Source organism: Schistocerca serialis, chromosome 6, assembly GCF_023864345.2.
Source record: "Schistocerca serialis cubense isolate TAMUIC-IGC-003099 chromosome 6, iqSchSeri2.2, whole genome shotgun sequence".
NCBI lineage: Eukaryota > Metazoa > Arthropoda > Insecta > Orthoptera > Acrididae > Schistocerca > Schistocerca serialis.
In genome coordinates, this window is record NC_064643.1 from 128,314,600 (window position 1) to 128,340,595 (window position 25,996).

At 42.3% G+C, this 25,996-nt stretch overlaps 1 protein-coding gene across 2 annotated transcripts in view; it reads right to left on the minus strand.

Moving 5' to 3' along the window:
- Positions 1-24,303: 24,303 nt before the first annotated feature.
- LOC126484055 (retinol-binding protein pinta-like) overlaps positions 24,304-25,996 on the minus strand; it is a 308,676-nt gene continuing 306,983 nt past the window's right edge. For both annotated transcript variants that reach the window (XM_050107405.1, XM_050107404.1), the window contains exon 7: positions 24,304-25,965. In XM_050107405.1, coding sequence (XP_049963362.1) covers positions 25,814-25,965 — 152 coding nt within the window. In that variant the 3' untranslated portion in view covers positions 24,304-25,813. The remainder of the gene's footprint in view (positions 25,966-25,996) is intronic.

Below are 25,996 nucleotides of genomic sequence, written 5' to 3' on the forward strand. Positions count from 1 at the left end.
TTTTTAAAGTTATGTAATGTGGTTCCCAGTCTTCGGTTGTTTTCCTAGCTGTGATTTCCTCCTTTCAGCTCTTCGTGTCTTTAATTTGTTGTTCTCTGAGCCGGCCGCTGTGGTTCTAGGCACTTCAGTCCAACCACGGTGGTGCTACGGTCGCAGCCTGCCTCGGGCATGGATGTGTGTGATGTCATTATGTTAGTTAGGTTTACGTAGTTCTAAGTCTAGGGGACTGATGACTTCAGATGTTAAGTCCCATAGTGCTCAGAGTCATTTGAACCATTTTAATCTTCCGTCTGCCGTTGTAGTGCTACCCTCTATGGGCCGATTACACCACATCGGGCTGTTAGCAATACGGCACAAGTACGCACATTCTGGGGGATTTTTAAGTTTTACTTCATTTGTTTTGTGCAGCTCGTGTATACCGGACCTTATAATATATCCTACAGGATGTTATCCTGGAAGCTGTTTTTCATATCCCTTCCATTCCCAACATGTTGATTCCATACTGGTGTGTTATTTTTTGGATAATATTTGACATGTTCGAACCATACTTTCCCTAGACGTTAGTTAACTTTTAGCAATTTTAACCCCGTTCACAAGAGCGTACCATTCATTATTAGTTGTTCTCTCACTTTTTTCTAGACCTGACTCACTAAGCAGTCATGCTTTGTACATTTTGACAAGCATTTCTCGGTATACTGAATTCTATTATCACAGTCCACCGTTATGATTCGACTCTTAACGTGGATAACCTCAGAAAAGCTGGGGCTCCGTAACAGTCCACTTACTAATTGTATTGTTTTGCCAAAACTGTAATTGTGTATTTGTACCACTTCAAAAATTTCATACAGTGATTGGTATTCTTGAAAGATAAACTTGGTAATATGTATATACTGACCTGAAAATGATAGTTGTGAACAAATAACCTACATGAACCTTATCATTCTTGACTTTTTAATTGCTATAATTTTTATCATGATTTCGATGGTTATTGAGTGTTGACTCTTGTTACTGTTAGCTAGAAAACATCTCGTATCCATGCGCGGTTTTCGGATCCTGTCGGCGTCTGCGCGCTCCATGTTCATTGCACCGTAAAATTCCTACAAGCGTTTGCAGCTGTTTCACTCACCGATTTCCGAAACAATCACCAAAAACTCGCGAACTCAGCTGAGGGCAGCAAAGTCGCCTCCACGAAGCCGCACAGTCGCATGGTCTGAGCTCGCCGCACGCGAACGCTGACGGGCGGCCGTCTAGACACCTACTGGCGTGGCCTCCAGGGAACCGGTGTGGCAACCTCGGCAAACGCGTCTAGCGCCTCAGGCTACTCTTTACCTAATTACTGCAAAAAAATCAAGCATTCAGACACGTACATTTCAACTTTCGTAATGCTGGCCAACATTAAAACCAGAAAGCTGGAAAGTAATGCAATACAACCATTAACGTGAGATAAATTTTGTAAGAAAACAATTTTTTGTGCACCATACAAAGTGAGTAAGCTATTTTCAGTGTTTATTCACTCTCTTTCCACTTCGAGGAACTTTAATTTCACATATTCTGTTCCTTACTTTTTTCGAAATTCAGCGGGATTTTATCAGTCGTTCTTACTTTTTTACATACTTGATTTTTAATTTCCACTTTCATCATAATATTGAATTCATCTTATCTTTTGGGTATCAAAGTAAGCTACCTTAAAAATACCAAGTGGATAACAAATAGGCATTTGAGACGCAATAAATATTCTATAGTTCCTGTTCAATTTAGTTACTGGGACACGACACGGTTTCAATTTTAGCAAATCATTTATACACCGAGGTGACAATATTGACTATGGCAACAGACTACAGACGCGAGTACCTTTGGTAACGGCACCGCAACGTCTGCAGCGCCTGTACTATGTACTGACTTCGCAGAAAATCCTAAGAAATTTTGGTCTTATGTCAAAGCGGTAGGTGCATCAAAACAAAATGTCCAGACACTCTGTGACCAAAATGCTATTGAAACAAAGGATGACAGACTAAAGGTCGAAATACTAAATGTCTTTTTCCAAAGCTGTTTCACAGAGGAAGACTGCACTGTAGTTCCTTCTCTAGATTGTCGCACAGATCACAAAATGGTAGATATCGAAATAGACGACAGAGGGATAGAGAAACAATTAAAATCGCTCAAAAGAGGAAAGGCCGCTGGACCTGATGGGATACCAGTTCGATTTTACACAGAGTACGCGAAGGAACTGGCCCCCTTTCTTGCAACGGCGTACCGTAGGTATCTAGAAGAGCGTAGCGTTCCAAAGGATTGGAAAAGGGCGCGGGTCATCCCCGTTTTCAATAAGGGACGTCGAACGGATGTGCAGAACTATAGACCTGTATCTCTAACGTCGATCAGTTGTAGAATTTTGGAACACGTATTATGTTCGAGTATAATGACTTTTCTGGAGACGAGAAATCTACTCTGCAGGAATCAGCATGCGTTTCGAAAAAGACGATCGTGTGTAACCCAGCCCGCGCTATTCGCCCACGAGACTCAGAGGGCCATAGACACGGGTTCTCAGGTAGATGCCGTGTTTCTTGACTTCCGCAAGGCGTTCGATACAGTTCCCCACAGTCTTTTAATGAACAAACTAAGAGCATACGGACTATCAGACCAATTGTGGATTGGATTGAAGAGTTCCTAGATGACAGAACGCAGCATGTCATTCTCAATGGAGAGAAGTCCTCCGAAGTAAGAGTGATTTCAGGTGTGCTGCAGGGGAGTGTCGTAGGACCGTTGCTATTCACAATATACATAAATGACCTTGTGGATGACATCGGAAGGTCACTGAGACGTTTTGAGGATGATGCTGTGGTATATCGAGAGGTTGTAACAATGGAGAATTGTACTGAGATTCAGGAGGATTTGCGGCGAATTGACGCATGGTGCAGGGAGTGGCAATTGAATCTCAATGTAGACAAGTGTAATGTGCTGCGAATACATAGAAAGAAAGATCCCTTATCATTTAGCTACAATATAGCAGGTCAGCAACTGGAAGCAGTTAATTCCATAAATTATCTGGGAGTACGCATTAGGAGTGATTTAAAACGGAATGATCATATAAAGTTGATCGTCGGTAAAGCAGATGCCACACTGAGATTCATTGGAAGAATCCTAAGGAAATGCAGTTCGAAAACAAAGGAAGTAGGTTACAGTATGCTTGTTCCCCCCCCCCCCCCCCCCCCTGCTTGAATACTGCTCAGCAGTGTGGAATCCGTACCAGATAGGGTTGATAGAAGAATAGCGAAGATCCAACGGAGAGCAGCGCGCTTCGTTACTGGATCATTTAGTAATCGCGAAAGCGTTACGGAGATGATAGATAAACTCCAGTGGAAGACTCTGCAGGAGAGACGCTCAGTAGCTCGGTACGGGCTTTTGTTGAAATTTCGAGAACATACCTGCACTGAGGAGTCAAGCAGTATATTGCTCCCTCCTACGCGTATCTCGCAAAGAGACCATGAGGATAAAATCAGAGAGATTAGAGCCCACACAGAGTCATACCGACAGTGCTTCTTTCCACGAACGATACGAGACCGGAACAGAAGGGAGAACCGATAGTGGTAGTCAAGGTACCCTCCGCCACTCACCGTCAGGTGGCTTGCGGGGTATGGATGTAGATGTAGATGTACTGAGAACGTGGCCATGCCGGCTGGACCATGGACGACTGAAAAACCGTGGCCTGGGTTAATTTGGTAAGATCTGATGGTAGGTTTGGAGTGTGGCGCAGACCCCAAAAAGCGATGTACGCAAGTTGTCAACAAGCCACTGTGCAGGCTGGTGGTGGCTCCGTAACGGTGTGGGCTGTGTTAAGGCTCTGTTAACGTGTAACGAACCGGGTCCTCTGGTCCAACTGAAACGATCGTTGACCATATGTAGCCCTTTGTGAACTCCATATTCCCAAACAACGATGGAATTTTTTAGTGGGTGACAGTACGCGATTTCACAGCTGTTCGTGATTGGTTTGAAGAACATTCTGGACCATTCGGGTGAATTATTTGGCCACCCAGATCGCCCGACATGAATCACGTCGACCATTTATGAGACCTAATCGAGAGGTCAGTTTGTGCAGAAAATCCTGCACCAGCAAAACTTCTATTCGGTTTTACAGAGAGTAGCCTACTGCATTGGCTACTTACTTAGCTTGAATTTATCGCGAATCTCTTGCCCAACGTAAATTCCCGAGCGACTGGAAAAAAGCGCAGATGACGCCTGTATATAAGAAGGGTGGAAGGACGGATCCTCAAAATTACAGTCCAATATCCTTAACATCGGTTTGTTGCAGGATTTTCGAACATATTCTCGGTTCGAATATGATGAATTTCCTTGAGACAGAGAAGCTGCTGTCCATGGATCAGCACGGCTTTAGAAAGCATCGTTCCTGCGTAACGCAAATCACCATTTTTTCACATGATATCTTGCGAACCATGGACGGATGCCACATTCCTTGACTTCCGGAAAGCGTTTGACTCGGTGCCCCACTGCAGACTCCTAAGGTACGATCATATGGGATTGGTTCCCAAATATGTCAGTGGCTCGAAGACTTCTTAAGTAATAGAACCCAGTGCGTTGTCCTCGATGGTGAGTGTTCATCGAAGGTGAGGGTATCATCTGGAGTGCCCCAGGGAAGTGTGGTAGGTCCGCTGTTGTTTTCTATCTAAATAAATGATCTTTTGGATAGGGTGGATAGTAATATGCGGCTGTTTGCTGATGATGCTGTGGTGTACGGGAAGGTGTCGTCGTTGAGTGACTGTAGGAGGATACAAGATGACTTGGACAGGATTTGTGATTGGTGTAAAGAATGGCAGCTAAATCTAAATATAGATAAATGTAAATTAATGCAGATGAATCGGAAAAAGAATCCTGTAATGTTTGAATAATCCATTAGTAGTGTATCGCTTGACACAATCTCGTCGATGAAATATTTGGGCGTTACATTGCAGAGCGATATGAAGTGGGACAAGCATGTAATGTCAGTTGTGGGGAAGGCGGGTAGTCGTCTTCGGTTCATTGATAGAATTTTGGGAAGATGTGGTTCATCTGTAAAGGAAACCGCTTATAAAACACTAATACGACCTATTCTTGAGTACTGCTCGAGCGTTTGGGATCCCTATCAGGTCGGATTGAGGGAGGACATAGAAGCAATTCAGAGGCGGGCTGCTACATTTGTTACTGGTAGGTCTGATCATCACGCGAGTGTTACGGAAATGCTTCAGGAACTCGGGTGGGAGTCTCTAGAGGAAAGGAGGCGTTCTTTTCGTGAATCGCTACTGAGGAAATTTAGAGAACCAGCATTTGAGGCTGACTGCAGTACAATTTTACTGCCGCCAACTTATATTTCACGAAAAGACCACAAAGATAAGATGAGAGAGATTAGGGCTCGTACAGAGGCATATAAGCAGCCCCTTTTCCCTCGTTCTGTTTTGGAGTGGAACAGGGAGAGAAGATGCTAGTTGTAGTACGAGGTACCCTCCGCCACGCACCGTATGGTGGATTGCGGAGTACGTATGTAGATGTAGATGTAGAACTTTCCCATTTATGGCCGGCTACAGAGGCAGCTATGCTCAATATTTCTGCAGGGGACTTGCAACCACTTGCTGAGTTGCAGCATTAGGCCGGGCAAAAGGAGGTCCAACACGATATCAGGAGTTGTCACGTGACTTTTGTCACCTCAGTCTGTCATACACTTGCCGTACTTTTACGAGCCCGACTCATGGAAACAAATGCGAAGCATACATAAATATGGTTCAAATGGCTCTGAGCACTATGGGACTCAACTGCTGTGGTCCTAAGTCCCCTAGAACTTAGAACTACTTAAACCTAACTAACCTAAGGACATCACACACATCCATGCCCGAGGCAGGATTCGAACCTGCGACCTTAGCGGTCGTGCGGTTCCAGACTGTAGCGCCTTTAACCGCTCGGCCACTCCGGCCGTCTCATACATAAATATCATGAGTCACACTCATGAGTACGAAAGTCTGGCCAAAGTGTTGGATGTGGCTCTATTCAGTACGTAAACTATCCAAAAACCAATACACGGTCAGAGAAAGGAAACATACGCTGATTATCGATAAATATAACAGAAGTAATGCTTAAAAAAGTCCAAGTGCCAGACTACGAAAAGAGTGGAAAACCATCACCAGGTGACACACTTCTTCGACTACAACGACTCGAAACGCAATACTTGGCCCATTTCCCGAAACATATCAATTCTACGCAAAGAAAGAAAGCGCAAAGATTGCTTCAAACAGAAAATACGAAACGAAGCGACTTGTGAATATACGAAGAGGAAAGTTGCTTTTCATGTACCACAGAGCTTTTGAAACTACCATGCCTTGCAGGACTACAAATTTTTAGAGTTGTAGGTATTTTCTCATTCAAGATTCGTTCAAGGGGAGCATTTCTTCTGGTAATTACATTTTATGATGACAATAACTACGTTTAGACGTCATGATGTTGCATTGTCTCTGAAGAAGTCAGATGCGAAGACACCCATTGATATTATAATGAAGAACTGACTCAGCTTATAGAAAATTCAAAATAACCTTCAACGAGATTGAAAACAAGAGTGATAACATTAAGTCTGCAATGTGAATTCCACAGCAAATCAGAGGAGAGAGCTGGTAGGAGTAAACAGTACATTGAAGGCCTCTGTGAGGAGGAAGACTTGTCTGATGGCGTGACAGAAGAACGTACAGGAGTCAACAGGAAATAGGTGGGGGAGACAGTATAGGAGTAATAATTTAAAAGAGCTTAGGAAGGCTTAAGACCGGGTAAGGCATGCGATTGAGGGCAATCAGACGCCGCAGATCACTTGCGAAATCGAGTCCTAAGCATCAGATAGCATGGTTGTTGTTGATGATGTAACCTTCACTCCAAAGACTGCTTTGATGCAGCTCTCCATGCTACCCTATCCTGTGCAAACCTCTTCATCTCCGAGTAACTACTGCAGCGTACATTCTTCTGAATCTGCTTACTGTATTCATCTCTTTGGTCTCCCTCTAGGATTTTTAGCCTCCGCGCTTCCCTCCAGTACTAAATTGGTGATCAGTTGAAGCCTCAGAACATGTCCTACTAACCTATCCCTTCTTATAGTCAGGTTGTGCCACTAATTTCTCTTCTCCCCAATACTGTTCAGTATCTCCTCTTAAGTTACGTGATCTACCCATCTAATCGTCAGCATTCTTCTGTAGCATCACATTTCCAAAACTTCTAATCTCTTCTTGACTTAACTGTTTGTCGTCCATGTTTCACTTTCATAGATGGCTGCACTCCATACAAATACATTCAGAAAGGACATCCTGACAGTTAAATCTATAATCGATGTTAACAAATTTCTCTTCTTTAGAATCGCTTTTCTCTCCATTGCCAGTGTTCATTATTTAGCCTCACTACTTCGGTCACAATCAGTTATTTTGCTTCCCAGATAGCAAAACTATCTATTACATTAAGTGTCACGTTTCCTTATCGAATTCCCTAAACATCACCTGATTTAATTCGATTACATCCCATTATCCTCGTTTTGCTTTTGTTGATGTTCATCTTATATTCTGCTTTCAAGAACCGTCCATTCCGTTCAACTGTTCTTCCAAGTCTTTTGCTATGGTAGTGAAACATGGATTGTAGGAAAACCGGAACAGAAGACAATCTAAACATTTGAGATGTGGTGTTACAGATGAATATTGAAAATTAGGTGGACTGATAAGGCATGAGGAAGTTCTCCCCAGAATTGGCTGGTGGAGGGGTATACGGAAAACGCTGACGCAAAGAATGGACAGGATGGTAGAACATCTCTTAAGAGATTAGGAAATAACTTCCATGGTAGTAGATAGAGCTGTAGAGGATAAAAACTGTAGGGTAAGATAAAAATTGGAATACACACAGCAAATAATTAGGAATGTAGTTTACAAGATGTACTCTGAGATGAAGAACTTGGCACAGGAGAGCAACTCGAGGCGGCCCGCATCAAACATATCAGAAGACTGATAATTCTTTATAAGTTCGTTCATTTATAGCCGAGGGGTCGCAGATTCCCAGCGGTTGTAAGGAAACGAACTAGACATAGAACTGACACTTCACACGAAGATGACCACTAGGAAAGTCACCGAAACGCTGGGACAACAGCACGCTGTGACTCAGCTGATAAATCGAGAAGGTTTCATTAACCATTTTTACAATTTCAAATGACACTGAAAGCCGCTATTCGGTATGACTGAGTGGACCAAGATAGACTTCCGAGACCATTATAGAGCGACTGTTCTGTTTGCATGCAAATCGTACTTACAGTGTAGTTATTGAACCGGGATAACATGATATCAGAAGTTCCAATAATATACAAAAACCAAAATCGCTGTAAACATGTCAAAATAAATATTGAACTCATTGTGGTTCATATGCATGTCAAACGATCGTTATTGATTGGTAGGATACAAATCTGGGAACGTATTTTTTTGAGACATAATATCTTTGAAGTTAGCGACACATTTTTATCAACGTTTTAATTAAATTATAGTAATTACACAACGTCTTTTGGATGAAACAAGTTACCTTTATCGAGGTACACCGCAGGAAAAAAAAATTCGTACACCTGGAAAGACGACGTCGGTTTTGACCCAATGATGGCGTATGCCGCCTGTGGGATAGTAGATGACTGGTAACTCAGGCAAACAATGGAAGAACTTTTTGGTGAAAATACCTTATTCTTATGGTTTTTAGGGTTGTAAATCCAAATATGATACATAAAAACCTGGGTCACCTACCATTTCTTCACATTTTACAGTTAAATTTATTAAATTAAGCGATTTTTTAAAGAATTTAAAAGCTTTAATAAAGTTAAAATAATTTAAAAAGGAGGTGTAATGAATTTAGATGGTGTTAGTAGCATTGCTGAAAAACATTTGCTGGCAAAAAAGGTCGATTCAGTTTTTGTGTTAACAGATGGTGTTTTGTTTACTGTCAACCTAACCTCACTTTCCCATTTCCTATACATGTGCTCAGGACAATGTCTAATCCTGGTTGTAAAAACTCTGCTGACAGTTTTTGTTATATTTGTGGTGAATTTGTGATTAAAAAACACGAAAGAAACATTACAGACATTGTGAAAAAGTTTTATCTATCATTCTTTGGATCTACACTTGGTGATCAAGATAAATCTTGGGCACCACATAAGGTATGTTATCCGTGGGTTGAAGATATGAGAAAATGGTCCAAAAATGAGAAAATAGCCTCTAGATTTTCTGTTGCTATGATATGGAGTGAGCCAAGAAATCATTCCAATGATTGCTACTTTTGCAGTGTTGATATTACTGGTCATAATTCGAAAACTAAGAAGGTAGTATGCTGACCTAATCTCCCGTCCACCATCCGACCAGTAGGGCATGGTGTAGATTTACCAGTTCCTGAGCCACCAGATGATTTAAATTCTATTCAAAAGAAGTATTTTCTGGTGTACAGTCTGATTTAGATAAACCAGATGACGATGAATTCCATTGTAATACAGAAAGTCTAGAGTCCAAATTGTATATTCAGACCGAGCTTAACGATTTGGTTAGGGATCTGACCTTAACAAAAGAAAAAGCTGAAGCGCTTGGCTCTAGATTAGAAGAAAAGAACTTATTGGCAGTTGGAACCAGCAAATACATGTACAGAAAGAGAGAGCAACAATTTTCCAAGTTTTTTCAACAAGAAGGCGATTTAGTGCACTGCTGAGATACCCCCTGTCTGATGAATGAGACTGATATCGAATATAAAAAGGAAGACTGGAGGCTGTTTATTGATTTGTCGAAAACTAGTTTAAAGACTGTTTTATTATACAATGGTAAAATGTATGCATTTATACCTGTTGGACATTCTGTACATATGAAAGAAAGCTATGAAAACCTATAAATAGTGCTAAATAAAATGGGCTATTCTGCTGATGGCTGGATAATATGTGGCGATGTAAAAGTAACGTGCATGCTCCTTGGTCAGCAACGTGGCTTTAACAAGTTTCCACGTTTCTTGTGTAGGGCTAGGGATCAACACTGCTGCAGAAAGAACTGGCCTCGAGAGAGTCTTTAAAACCTGGTGAGACGAACATTTTACGCAAAAACCTTGTAGACCCAAAAAACGTACTCCTGCCACCTCAACATATAAAGTTAGGCCTAATGAAACAATTTTTAATGGATTTGCCTAAAGATGGACCATGTTTTAAGTATCTCTGCCAAAAGTTTCCACACCTTTCAGAAGCTAAACCAAAAGAAGGCGTCTTTGTTTGGCGTGACATTAGAAAATCTGTGTTTGATGTTAACTTTAAATCCACAATGAAGCATGGGTATCATTCAAGCAAGTCATTACAAAGTTCTTAGGACATTAAAAAGACCCAAAATATGTTTCTATTGTAGCTATAATGTTAAAGAAGTTTAAAACTTTAGGATGTTTAATGAGCCTGAAAGTTCAGTTTTTGAATAGTCACCTTGATTACTTCCAGGACAATATCGAGGATGTTAGTGAGGAGCAAGGAGAGCGTTTTCACCAGGACGTTAAAGTGATGGAAAAACGCTAATAAGGCCGCTGGAACACCAACATGATGGAGACGACTGTTGGTCATTTCACCGAGAAGTTCAGCAAGCGACTCATCGTAGAAAAAGCTACAGAAGAAGCTTCAGTGAAAAAAGAGAAAGAAAATACAAACCAATTCCAGCTTTTTGTGTCCCGCCTGGTAGGCGTAGGCGGCGCGTGGGTCTGCTCCTGTAAACTGAAGGGTAGGCCGAATGTAGAAAGGGAGTAGGAACAGGTCAGGCAAAAATCTCTCGGTACTACTCTTAGAAATGGTTTTACTATCTCACTACCAAATAACTTGAATTCATAAACTCTAACTTAACTTTGGCTGATACGAGCAGGTAGGTGCGAAGCTGTACATTAAATCCAACATCGGCTAGAAATTATAAAGGCAAATCTGTAGTGGCTCGCCCGCTATGAAATAGAAACAATGTTGGTTGGTCGTCTCCTCGGAATCAAATGGGCCGAGCCCGGAGCGGCGCTCGTAGAGCTGCACAGCGCCGGCTAGAGGGCGCTGCCGTCGGTGTCGGTGTCGTAGTGCCAACCTAAGAACTTGTACCTACGCCGTGGCATCGTAGCTATCGATACCACACAGCTGACAAGTGAAACTTCTATTAACACATATCATTATTTTAAGTAGCTTGCTGCAAATACAAACCATGCTGATGTAACAAAGGGTTTGATTAATTTCCCTGTTTACCGTATAGTATACGATTTTATACTACATAGTAAAAAGTATATTGCTCGAAAACTATGGCTGATACAAAATAAACGAAGGCTAGATTCGACTGAGCTCATAAAAATCTCTAAAGATCAGATCTAAAAGTAAAAAAAAGTTTTCTTAAAAAATATTTCCGTTGGCCTGTGCAATAGGTTCAACGCCGTCCACCAACAGAAAGCGTAGTGTCGTAGCTAGCAGGGGGCACCATTTGAGTCTACACTTTGGTAGGGTATGTTCTCATCCAGAAGAGTCAGTGTGGTGCAAGCGTGTGAAGCAAGCAGGCGTGCCACGCAGACGAACTCGTGCCTTCTACATCCAACTGAGCCAGTTTGAAGGTTATTAGATTGTGGCCTTCCGACTGGCGGGATGGTCCTATTAAGAATTGCCACACAGGTTGGATGTTCTCCGTCAGTTGTGCAACGACGCTGGTATTAGTGATTACGTGCACATTCTTACACCCGTAGATGAGGTTCTGGACGTCCGCGCAACGGAGATGCCAGGATCGTCGTTCTGTAGTGGCGCCAGTGACAGATCGAACAGCTACCACAGCACAGGTGAGAGGACTTATGAGCCCAGACGAGTCAACACGAACTGCTGCGAACCGGTTATTAGCAGTGGGACTAGGGGCACACACACAGCATCGACGGGCACGGCTCGACTGGTACCGTCAGAGGATCGCTTGGAAGATGGAACCGGACGCCGTGGGCTTCAGTGATGAAAACATATTCTGCCTGCACGCAGGTGATGGTCATTTGGGCGTACGGTATAACCTCGTTGAGCGCTGTCTCGAAGCGTGCATCCATACAAGACACATTGGTGCCAGGCCTTATGGTCTAGGGTGCGATAAGCTACAACCCTCAATCACCATTGGTATTTCTGGAGTCGTCGCTAACCAGCGCTCGGTACGTGCAGAATGTTGTTAAACACATTCTTTTGTCGTTCTTGCAGCAGGAAGGTGACTTGTTGTTGCAACAGGATAATTCTCGCCCACACACTGCCCGTGAAAGTCAACGTTTTCTGCAAGGCGTGCAGCAACTTCCCCGGACCGCACCATCTCCGGAGTTGTGTCCAGCCTTGCGGCTCGTCAACTTACATCTCTTACAGAATTATGTGAACAAGTGGCATAACGTATCCTAGAACGCATTTGCCATCTGTACGATCGACTGGATGCCAGAAGCAGCGCCTGCATTACCGCCCGCGCGGGCTACACCACATACTAGTATGGATGTTGTTGCACGACTCGATACCTGGTACCTCAGAACTGCTTGTGCTAATAATCTGTAAATGCAATGATTTCCTGTACTCCATATGCACAGTTGCAACAATAAATTTTGAGTGAATTGGAAGTCTCTAAAAGCGCGAAAGAAATTATTTTCAGCAGTGTATTTTGGTTTCCTGCTTCGGCGGTAATATCTCATATTCTTTAGCATGATTTTAAAGGAAATGTCAAAAAGTAAGTTACACAGTGCTCTCGTACCAAATTTCGTGGGATCGCGATACGGAAGATATCGTCCACGAAACTTGTTATTTCACTATGAATGATTCGACCTACCAATAAATTTTAATGGTAATGCTAAGGTTAATTTGTAACGGGACACCAAATGTAACAACTTGTATCAGACGATGAAAACTAACAAAATAAATGCTGCCAAATGACTGATATGAAAAGAAACGGACGATTTCAGAAAAAATTGATATTGTAGCCAAAACTATCTGTAATGTTACTCCAGGCTAGTTCTGTCACGCGAAAATTTAGACGACGATGAAATAATCAATGAGATACCGGTATAGATTGTGTGATTGCTCGCAGATTGATAAGAACAGCAGACAGTTCAAAAGAATTACATCACAACTACCAGGCATTGCTTTAGACTTGGGAACTGCAGGAATTGAGATGTTCAGTAAGGTACAAGGGTTTCTTTCTTCCTGATGTCATTAATGACCGATCTGGTAGGTTACACATCATATGATAGTGAACAAATCCATTCCAGGACACATTTCGTTGAGGATTTCAACTTCTTTAGCTGAAGTGCAAAGAATGTTAAGGTACTCTGCCTGCAAGTGGGTTAGAAAGGACTGTTAAAGAAACGAGGTGTCTAGCTCAAGCATATTTGGCCACCAGCTGTTATCCCTTTCGCCTGGTCTGCATTCCAGTTGCAGTCTCTCTGTTTACTTATTATGTCACATCCATCGTACTTTCAAGATCTTTATCTATTTTTTTGCAGTCCTTTCACCGACAGTTACCCAGTGTAAACGTATCTTTTTGAAATAAGTCTTAGTTTGAGTATCTACGTTCCGGAATTGCATAGAGAACCTTCTCAAGGCGGGGAAGTGTACAACGCTACATTTAATATCAAATTTCAAATACGGCTTTTATTATCAGCCACAGAAATTGTTCTTTATTGCATTTTATGCGAATTAATGTGTCAGACGAAACACAAATTTGAGTTTCCGATGCAACTTGCACATGATGTAATGTCATACTGAAAGTAATCACACAGGTTCCCAGGCCGCAATCTGATATTCTGCAAATATTAGGCAGCAAATTGCCTCTAGAAATCTCGATAATGGCGCTAAGAGTTCCCAGCTATTCTTTTTGCCTTGTTCACGAGGTCAGGTGAGTTGCAAAACATTAACTGCTCGTTAGCCGGCTAGCGAGAATCCGCGAACGAGCAGCCTGAGAAGTCATTGTGCTGCATCTTGGGCCAATCGGCAAACCTGTCCGAACATGGTTCGAGGTGTGAACGCTGCGAAAAAGCGCAAAGCCCATACCGGCAAGACAGTGGACGTTGACAATTGAGTCAAATCGTGTTATAGGAATACTGAAAAGTGGCGCAATAGGATGAGAGAAAACTCGCCTTGTGACCCGACTTGCAAGCCAACCAGCAAGGGAATAAACTCACGGTAACACTAAGCACCGCGAGGATTAGCCCCGCTGGAATGGTTTTTGTCCTAGATACGGCTGCAAGGCGCTGCATTAAAACACATGTACCACAGTTATGAGACTTTTTTAGAAAGACGAATTGTGTGACAAGAACGGAGTTCAGCTTGTACAACTGTAGTCTGGCTTCCGTAAAAACTTCAGGAAAGTTTTCGATCCGTGAATTTTATTTCTGATACCTTCGCAATGCCAATCTACTGAGTGACCTAGAACTCCACCTACAAATTTTCAATGGTTGTTCAGGGATGCAATGTGAGTATTTTAGCGTAAGGGACCCACGATCTCTGGCGGATCGTTACACAATAATGATGTAATTATGACTTATTCGGATTTTTAACGCAATCAGCCTCGTTTCTGTGAAAATACTGGGAAATTTCTTTTTAGTGAATCCAAACACGAGTTGGATCTCAACCAAATGTTTACCAGCAAACAGATGTATCGTACTGCTGTGTATTCCTGTTAATCACAGCTAACGGGGCCGGAAAGCAAATCCCTAGACAGAACCTTCCCCTACTGAACGCAAACCAGAAGACAACGAGTTAAGTACCTTACTGCCAACAGGAAGTGGTAAGCGAATGGAAATGAGACATGCAGCGCACGCAGTTGACATTTGCACTGCTGTGCACTGTTTCCAGTGTAATGCCAACGCATAGCTAATTGCGGCAAGAAACCAAACGAAATGTAGTCACTTTATAAGAAATCTTGTACCAAAATGCTCGGAAGGTATCCTTCAACATCCCCTGAATAATCAACAGCAGAAATACACTGTTGGAAATACATGACACAGCACTGTGTTGTAAATTCATATTTATTCTCACTCGTGTCGATCATTGATCATCATCAAAGAAGAAAGGAAAGCTATATTCTGGAAGAAAGAAAAACAATAGATTTATTAGTTGTCACACATCATGGAACTTGGGAATACCATCTTTTACAGTATAAAGTCAAGCGCCGGCACGCCAGTCGAGAATGACAGAGAAGAGATGGCTGTGAGAAGACGTCAGCCAATCGCACGCTGACCGACCCCTCTCCAGGACGACAACGCGACAGCAGCGGCCTCTATGCGAAGAGGACATAAGCGCCGCACCCGAATAATCGACGCCCAGTTCTATTGCAGCATCGGCACTAGTTATTTTGCTTGTACAATGTACGTACATCTACATCTACACTTATACTCCGCAAGCCACCCAATGGTGTGTGGCGGAGAGCACTTTACGTGCCACTGTCATTACCTCCCTTTCCTGTTCCAGTCGCGTATGGTTCGCGGGAAGAACGACTGTCTGAAAGCCTCCGTGCGCGCTCTAATCTCTCTAATTTTACATTCGTGATCTCCTCGGGAGGTATAAGTAGGGGGAAGCGATATATTCGATACCTCATCCACAAACGCACCCTCTCGAAACTTGGCGAGCAAGCTACACCGCGATGCAGAGCGCCTCTCTTGCAGAGTCTGCCACTTGAGTTTATTAAGCATCTCCGTAATGCTATCACGGTTAGCAAATAACCCTGTGACGGAACGCGCCGCTCTTCTTTGGAACTTACACTGACTTAGGATTGATTACACTGGAGAACATTGCTCATTTTGCATGTCGCCGGTTGCTTGCGACACTTCTGTGTGATAGTGAAAGTTAAGTATTGCAATCTTTTCCTTTTCTAATAAAACTCACTAATACGATTTCTTTGAATTTTGTCTAGCGATCCGAGAAAGCCGGTTTCCTAGACACTCCGTATTTGACAACTAGATTGGACTTAACAGTTCTTATTACAGTCACAGATATTGTGCTTAACGGAATGACAAAGGTTCAGTATGAGATCATGTGACCCACTCAGAGGCAAATGCAGTGCCAGCCAGTGATCATGCGCTACGGCACATTGTAGATATCGCACTAAAATTACGCCATTTCTCTTCGAATGCGAGCCGGAAGTTCCTCTAAATTTACACCACTTTTTCTTTGAATGTACGCTGATATGCAAATAAAATGAACGAACACGTGTTTTGTAGCGCTGTCTCCACGATAACTAGAAACCAATGTCGAGTACTGAAATGACGGTCAGCCGTGGTACACTCAACTCAGTGAAGGGACGCAGCTGTCTGTATTCACTTTGGGGTGATACATAGTTCACAGCAAGATGTCAGTTTTTTTTTAATTTCCTGTAAAGTGTTGTGCAAGTGTAGACTGTGAAGGATTTTAGAGGAGCAGCTCTGTTATCGGTGCCGTGGCCCAGTGATCACTTCCGTGTTCGAAACTCTGCAGCTCTGACGTGCTATACACCTCTCTGCCGTTGCGTTTGCAAGACATGAATGGATGGAGTAACCGTTAAGTGTTTACTCCCCGTCTTTTGAATCCCGCCTGGAAGGCGGCAACTGGATCTGCTCCTGTGATCTGCTAAATAGGCCAAGTCACCTGCTGAGACACATCTCGGATGTGACTGAGCGTGACGTCAGAGCTCATTCCCCCCCCCCCCCCCCCCCCCTCGGTCCCGGAATTTACGGGAATCATGTGACTTGTGTGGGCAGCAGTGGTGCCAACTCCATCCAGCGACCTACTAAAACCTCATTGCTCGCATGCAACGAAGCATCGCCACTGCTATATGTACCAAAGGGGGACGTACCGGCTATTAGGCAGGTGGTCATAATGTGCCGGCTGCTCGATGTAGCTGACCGTTGTGGCCGAGCAGTTCTAGGCGCTTCAATCCTGAACCACGCTGCTGCTACGGTCACAGGTTCAAATCCTGCTTCGGTCATGGATGTGTGTGATGTCCTTAGGTTAGTTAGGTTTAAGTTGTTCTAAGTCTAGGGGACTGAAGACCTCAGATGTTAACTCCGATAGTGCTTAGAGCCATTTGAACCATTTTTTGCTCGATGTAAACACAATCCATCAAAATCAATGCAGTACAGAAGAAAAGCAGGAACATAGAGTGCCAAGACATCGGTATTGTGCGTAAATGTAAAGAACCCTAATGTGAAACTCAAATGAAGACGGAATAAGAGAACGATCTTTTAGTCAGCATTACTGAGCTTCTCTGTGACTATGGCTCAAGCTCATGGAACGCTGTCTCTGAATATTAGGAGAATTAAATCTGAATAAAAACAGCATCTCCACAATTGTTTAACTATGAATCAGGAGCTGATATATATATCAGAAAGTTTTTTTAATACATCAGTACCTAGTTTTATACAGTATCGAATGTAACACATGAAGGAAGCACAGGTGCTGCTATCTTAATAAGAGAGAGCACACCAGTACACAATATCGACACTAGATACGCCCAAAGATGTAAACAACCATGCATGAGCAGCGCTTATTAGATAGAGGGGGTCCGACAGCCGATCGGTTCCAGTCATTCCACCAGGAAAGAGGTAAATGACTCGTTCTGTTTGTGGTTCAACCATCCCTAGAGTGTCAATACCGGGGTTCGATCGCGTCCGCATTGTTAGTTTGTGCCAGGTAGGGCTCTCAAAAATGGAAATGTACAGGCGTTTCGGAGTGAACCAAAGTGACGTTATTCGGACATGAAGGAATACAGAGATACAGGAACTGTCGATGGCATGCCTCGCTCAGGCCGCCCAAGAGCTACTACAGAAGTGGATAACCGATACCTACAGATTATGGGTCGGAGGAACCCTGACAGCTATACCACCATGTTGATTAACGCTTTTCGTGCAGTCACAGGACGTCGTGTAACGACTCTGTGCGGTAGGCTGCATGATGAGCATCTTCACTCCCGGCGTCCATGGCGAGGTCCATCTTTGCAACCACAACACGATACAGCTTGGTACAGATGAGTCCAACAACATGTCGAATGGACTGCATCACTTTCTCTTCACCAATGAGTGTTGCATATGGCTTCAACCAGTCAATCGCCGGAGATGTGCTTGGAGGCAACCCTGACTGAACGCCTTAGACACTGTCCAGCGAGTGGAGGAAGGTGGAGGTTCACTGATGTTTTGGAGTGGCATTATGTGGGGCCGAGGTAGGCCGCTGGTGGTCATACAAGGCGCTGTAGCGGCTATACGATACGTGAATGCCATCCTCCGACTGATTGTGCAACCATATCGGCAGCATGTTGTTAAGGCATTCATCTTCATGAACGACAATTCGCGCCCCAATCGTGCACATCTTGTGGATGACTTCCTTCAGGATAACGACATCGCTCGACTAGAGGGGCCAGTATGCTCTCCAGACATGAACTCTATCGAACATGCGTGGGGTAGGTGGGAAAGAGCTGTTTATCGACAACGTGACCCACCAACCACTCTGAGGGATCTACGACGAATCGCCGTTGATGAGTGGGACAATGAGGACTAACAGTGTCTCGATGAACTTGCAGATAGTATGCCACGACGAATACAGGCATACATCAGTGCAAGAGGACGTGCTACTAGGTGTTAGAGGTACCGGTGTGTACAGCAATCTGGACCACCACGTCCGACGGTCTCGCTGTATGGTGGCCCAACATACAATGTGTGGTTTTCATGAGCAATAAAAAAGGGCGGAAATTATGTTTAATGTTGATCTGTATTCCAATTTTCTGTTAAGGTTCCGAAACTCTCGGCACCTAGGTGATGCAAAGCTTTTTTTGATGTGTGTATTTACCCTTAGGAAGAAGTAACAAAAACCTTTTAATAGCTGATGATTTTTAACTACGGACAGACACTTGGGAGTCGAAGAATCACGGCTTAGTGAAATATACGTTCTTCACCTCATCTTTGCGCAGCTAGCTAGACAGAATCCTTAACCATACGTGAAAGAGTCCTTGCAACTGAGGTAATATTGGCTTGTTTCTCTGAATATTGTGCCCTTGAAGAAGCTGTAAACTTAGATAAACAGCTGAGCATAAGGTATAGATACGAGTCGACGCTCAACATTTCGCATCTGAGAAACAGCAAAGTAGCCGAATTTATTGATGACACCTAAATATCTAAATACACAGTAAATAAAGCTGAATAGTGAGCTTCTGCAGCAAAATACAAAATAAGAGGAAGTTTAATGTATTATGGCTTTAAAAAACCAGAGACGCTAAATGATTATTGAATTCTACTATACACTACTGAGGGAGTTGTATCATAACTACAGTGTGATAGACAAGCTCATTCAGGAAATAAAGCGAATAAACTGACAAGTAGTAAACGGAGACAAATGCAGGGTATCAAGAACAAATCAAAGTCTCTTATAGAAGGCGAACTGACAACAATGCATCATTTACTCAGAATCAGAGAAACCGTGGACGGACACTCACTGAAGGTTTAGAAACAGACAATGGGAGTTTCCTCACAAACCAAAACAAAGTTGTCCGAAAACTCTCGCAGTACTCTGATTAAAGAGACGAAGCTTCAATAGGCGAAATGGTACAATGATGGAATAGGGCTCGCCGATTTGGCTCAAACTATGTGTGTAGAAGTAGTCAGATGCCACTTTCAGCTTCTGGGAATATTTCACCTGAGTATTCTCTAGGAAAAGGCAAAACGTACTGGAAGGATCTGTGAATAGAATGTGAGGGATTTTTGAGGACCAGTTTGCGTATCGGTGTCTCAATACGCCAAACAGTTTTCAGCTCGAAAAATGCGCATCTCTTGTTTGTACTGTCTCAACGTACTATCGAGTTTTAAATGTTAGGAGAATGAAGAGTTTGTTAAGTTTTTTCTACAGTTTTCTTGTATTTTTGTGTTACAATATTTCATATATCTGACAGCTGATGGTCGAGAGAAGCTGTGTCCTGTCAAGTCAGCGAGTTTGCTACGGCCAGCCGACTGCTAAATCGCGGCGTGCGGCAAAGATAAAAAACTACGATGCAGCTGGCCCCTGCAAACGTTTGCCGCCGACTGCAAAGAAGACGCAGTTACTGTTAGAGAGAGAATTGACGTGGTTTGTTTTTCACAGATAATGGTTCTTGGCTAGTACACTCAGAATTTCAGAGTAGCATCCGAGTACTGTTCACCAATGAGCCGCGCGAGAGATTATCTAAAGAGTGTCATGACATCAGTTCACACATACGATACGTGAATTAGTTTGCAATGGGGATATATTTCAAGTGTGTTCAAAGCAGTTCTAAGTCGTTTAGAAAGATATTTTGAGAGGATTTTCGGCTTGTGTAGAAAATGATTATTTCGCCGGATTTTGTACAGTGTAGATTCGCCAGGTGTAGGAAAGGCTCCTATTTAGTGAAGTATCGGATTAGTTTCTTCTAGTTGTGATTAATGATGCGTTACACTGCTTTAATAGACACGAGATTGTAGGTAAACCGTGTTTCAGTGTTTTTGTGAGCTTTTCCGTTGGATGGTGTAAGTGAAGAGACGTGTTCACGCGAAGTCGTTTAGTTATTTTAGCATGCACTAAGGGACAGTAGCGTTGCATTGTATTATTGTGGTTAATAGATGTACGCAAGCACTAAGGAGGAGTAACTTGGCGATATTTGGGTTAGGATTTAGTATGTGACTTCGGCGTGAGCGTCGTATAGGTTCCTTAAATTACGTTGGATGCTGAATGTGTGGTCTGTATTCAAGAGAACGGTCGTCCCACGTAATAGTTGCTTATTGAGAAACAGTCGAAAGTTGATTGAAGATCTGATAGCTTTTCTCCTTGTTCCTAAACAACAAATGAAGAACCATTTGTTAGGCAACCCCCAAAAACGCAACACGGTGAAATTTCGGTTTTTTGTTTTATTTTTTTATTACATTTCCGTTTAGGGGGGTTTGGAATAGAGAACCAGCACTCGTAAAGTATAACGCTGACTTGTACCTGTAAACAATTAATTGCAGGAAATGAAGAACTAACGTTTGTAAACCGAAAATGTCAGTACCAGCCTTGTCCTTAATACACAGACTGACAAAAAATAATCAAATGCTTACTTCAAAGGAGACTAATATCTTAAATATATTTCTGTATAATAAATTAATTCCAAAGGCAAATAAAGTAAAAGGCTGGAATACTGATAAAGGCAAACTTTAAAGAAATTAAAGTGAAGATTAAAGAAAATGAATAGTAATTTTCAGATAATAACTTGGAACGGAAAGAAAGATAATTATCTTTATTTAGATACGAAAAGCAAGTTTACATTTTATTGAAAAGTGATTAATTACAAATGGAAAGTTATTCCATTTAATTCTGAAAGATTGAGATTAACAAACTAGTTTATAACGGTAAAATTTCAGTACAGTCAAGGACATTATTATAATAATCGTTGACTGACAAAGAGAGTTAAACAATATTAAATTCTATCTTTGCCATGTGAGCGCATTCTTCAGTACACGTAAAAATTTAGAACGTTCACACTAATAGAGTGTATTTACGATTATTCATTGAAGCTTTAAAAGAGGAGGAACTACAACAGGCGACGGATCTATATGACGGATTCATATGTTATATATGAAAGTTATCGTTACTGTTACTTATATCGTTGAGAAAATGTTTAGATGTGTTGTCAAAGCTTCACTTTAGGTTGCTGTTGTTGGTAAAGTAAATACATCATCCTTACTCCCCGTAGACACACACATTTAGTATTTTTCTGGTGACTGATACTAACTTTGGTGGTAGTTCTTTCGAAGTTAGTGAACCCTGAGAGCCAAATGCGCTTTTGAAATTAATATCCATTTATCGGACAACATTACACCACGAAAAGTGCTACTGTGTCCATTCTTTAGTACATAGCAATGTCGTAGCGAGCTGTAGCGTGATTTACAGCGTGAGAAGCTGAATATCAAATCTTACGTGACGTCGTTAATACAGACGACTATCTCAAGATACACAGATTACGTCGAAGAGTGTAGGAAGGTCTTGTCAGGACAGCTTATTGTAGTATTACAAGAGTGAGGTACATTGTCCGACGTTGCTTTTCACCTACGTATTGCAGTGCTGTTAGAGCTTGTTCATGCAGTATTTTCTCTACGAGTCAGTGGTGTCTAAAGCGTGGCGCAATGAAAACCCAGTTGTGACGCTCACCTGCTGGCAATTTATCAGCTGGAATTCGATTACTGCTGCTACCATTATTCTTCTTTTTCCCATTTTATTTTATTCACTGGAATATTGAACGATTCATTACAAAATTTAAATATATTTAAAAAGTTCAGTTTATATGTGTAAGTTAATATATTCAATTTAGTTACTATCACTAACCTTGTAAGTCGAAAGTAAGTGTTAGTAAAAAAAGGATGGTATACGAGGACATTTAATATGAAACGTATGAAAAGCGTTGGTTTTAAGTCAAAGTTGAAGCCTCATGACTGAACCACAAGTAAGGGCAACCGCTGCCTCGTACAGCAACGAATGAGAAACACGCCTTCAAAAGATTCCGTGCGCCGTCGCTTCTGGAAGATTACTTACGTCTTGGCGCAGTGAAAGTAAAAAGTACGTATGTTAGTCCTGTGGACATGGATTGTTTCCCAATTTAGGTATTTGATGTTATTCAGAGTTAGATAAAGTAATCTAATATCCTGTGTATGTTGTAATATATGCTCGGCCTCCTGAAGTAGTGAATCTAGCTTTACTACAACCAACAACAAAGATGTTTTGTGTGTTCTAAAATCGATGCACATTACGCGAACCGCATTGTCCACGTTGTAACGTCTGTTGATTTATCATTTTTCCCGGAGCACTTGTGATTCAGTTCTGTAGGGCGCCAGCAGTTTTCTAATGGTTTCTGTGGTGTCACCGCCAGACACCACACTTGCTAGGTGGTAGCCTTTAAATCGGCCGCGGTCGGTTAGTATACGTCGGACCCGCGTGTCGCCACTATCAGTGATAGCAGACCGAGCGCCGCCACACGGCAGGTCTAGAGAGACTTCCTAGCACTCGCCTCAGTTGTTCAACTGACTTTGCTAGCGATGGTTCACTGACAAAATACGTTCTCATTTGCCGAGACGATAGTTAGCATAGCCTTCAGTTACGTCATTTGCTACGACCTAGCAAGGCGCCATTCTCAGTTGCTATTGATATTGTAAATAATGTACAGACAAGAGCTACGTTCAACATTAATGGATTAAAGTTAAGTATTCCACCATCTGCGTCCGTTCTTCTAAGTTATAATTTCCTTGTCCTGTTCCAGACCTCACGGCAGCCTGCGTGAGCTTAAACGCGTGCCTTTCGGCTTCCTCTAACATTAGTGGGTTTGCTCTCCTGCCAATCCACAACAGTTTCATTGGGGATTTGGAATGGTAAATCATGAATGCGCGCCGTGGTCAGTCCGAGACCTATGCCTTTTTACTATTTGCTTTCAAATGATCGCAAACCAGGGTGTTTCTTCCTGCATGAGTCGTCTGTAAGTTTCTCTCTCAATCAGATCGTGATGAACAAACGTTTGTATTGCTTTCGGTCTGTTTTCTTCTGTTTAGACAGGACATTGTTATACAACACGTTGCTCTGAAGGTTTAGATCACTAAGCTATTTCACGAAGTGTCAGAATACTTTGAGATTCTCAGAAACAGTGTTGCTATGGTACGGCTGTTCATGTCGTGGATTCTTTGCATCGCTCCTCAAGTACGAGTACAAAAACAAGTTGCTGTCGTAGTTTGTGTCTCAGTGCCGTATGTTTGGACCTGTGTGTGGAACATTCCTTTTTCTGTATTTTGCAAAATCCGTTATTAAGTCTGTTGAGGATGACCTTGGACATTCTTCGCCAACCTTATATAGTTCGTAATTATTCTCCTACACGATGGGATGTAAGAGAAACTGGGTGAAAGTCCTTTACGACAGTCTGTGAATGTTCCCTTTGGGTCCCGTGGACGACGAAACGAACCATATCTGACACAGGTGGAGATGTATTTGTGTGTGTGTGTGTGAGAGAGAGAGGGAGAGGCGGGGGGGAGGGGGAGTGAGATCTTTTCAAACCAGTATTTCCCGTGTTTGCCAGGACTTATCCATGTTGGCAGGAAGGCTGGAGAGTTTTGAGTCAATATGGTACTGTCGTGGCTAAAAGCATATTTTCAGCGTACTTAAACAACAGTAGGAACAGTTGCAGACATTCAGTGATGATGATTGCAATAACTCTGAACAGAAGATCTTGAAGCGTGTCTTCTTTCGTTTCGAGCCTGTTGTTACTAACGTTAATGTATGAGGGAATATAAAAGAAGAAAATGTGTAAGATCGAGGAATCGAAAACACAATACTATTATGTCTTCAGTTTCATACAAGATACATATTAGACACAGGGAGCATGCAGTGTGATTGTGGAGGTCTCATAGACCTAGTCCCTGTGGAAGAACACGCGTACGACATATCCTGGTGAACCTGAATCACTGCCAAAAATTCCAGAGATTGTTCAAGGACATTTCCTAATTATTTTGGTATAAAGGAGCCGTGATCTCTGGTGGATTGTCACAGAGTAATAATTTCATTATGACTTATTCGTTTTGTTATCCCAATCACCAGATATTTTCAGTGTAGTATGGATACAAAGCAGAAATGGGATCAGGTGAGAAATCTGTAATTATTACTGATTAAAAGAAGGCAGCCGCTGTCAGGTGCGAATATTAGAGAGCCATCTGTATAACAAGTTGGTGTCAGAATGCTGACACGACTTATTTGCAGAAGAATGGAGAAATTGGTGGAAGCCGACTTTTTTTTTTTTTGTTGCGATAGTGATCTTACGACTTAGATTGACTGAGTAGAGCAAACCCATTTTTAAGATTTTTTTAGATTTAAAGAGTGTTGGCTGGGAAACCGTGAAGGTAAAAGGGAAAGAATGCAGTTACTGAAAGTCCTAGAGCTTGTACAGAAAACAGACTGCAGTTACCAGATTCGAACGGCACAAAGGGAAATCGGTAGTTTAGGAGGAATTGATACAGGGCTGTAGCCTTTCGTACATGTAATTCAGTCTGGATATTGAGGCAGTAAAGGAAATTAATGAGATATTTGGAACGGAATTAAAGTTCAGGCAATTGTATGTGGCGAACAGAGGGAATTTGTTTACAAAATGAGACACTGACCATTTTGCTGATTAGGCATTTAGATAATTGACGATGGCGGAAGTAGGTATGATATAGAATGCGGACTGGGAATCGCAAAAGAAGCATTTGTGAAAAAGATAAATCTCTTAAACAATGAATATAAGTAATTTAGGGTTTGTTTCTGGAGGTATTTATGTGGAGTGTAGCATTGTATCGAAGGGAAACGTGGACGATTAAATAGTCAGACAAGAAGAGAACAGGAGCTTCCGAAGCGTGGTGCTACAGAAGAATGCTGTAGATTTTATGGGTAGGTCGAATAAATAATGAAAGCGTGTAATTCAACTGAAAGAAGGTATTGGTTGATATGAGACATTCACAGGAATCAAGGAATTGTCAGTTCGGTAGTGGAAGGAAGTGGTGGGATGGGCGGCGGTTTCTGTACGTGTGGAGAGGTGAAGACGTTTGAGCACAGGATAGAGTAGCATTGGGTTCTGTACTAAACCAGGCTTCGACTGAAGACCTCAACAAGAAAACGTCAAACGAAATGTTGTTATTCTCTAACGAACCACCGGAGGCCATGGGTCCGTTACACCAAAGTAGAAATTATCACAAAAAAGCTTGGAATTTTTTTGGTGGATTCCCAGTTCACCCTGTGTATCACAGTTTACTATCACAAGTAACAGAATCTACAATATTAAATGAAACTGCGTCAGTCTACTGAGAGCTTCTTGAAGGAGCCCGCTATTCCGAACAAGTCGTCGGCGTAGTGGTTATCAGGAGGCCTCTTGCTCTCGTCCGAGATGTAACGGTCCTGCTCCAAGAACCAGTCTCGCATCTTCTCCGTTCTTCTGAAGAAATCATCTGAAATAAAAAGTTACATTCAATTTTTCAG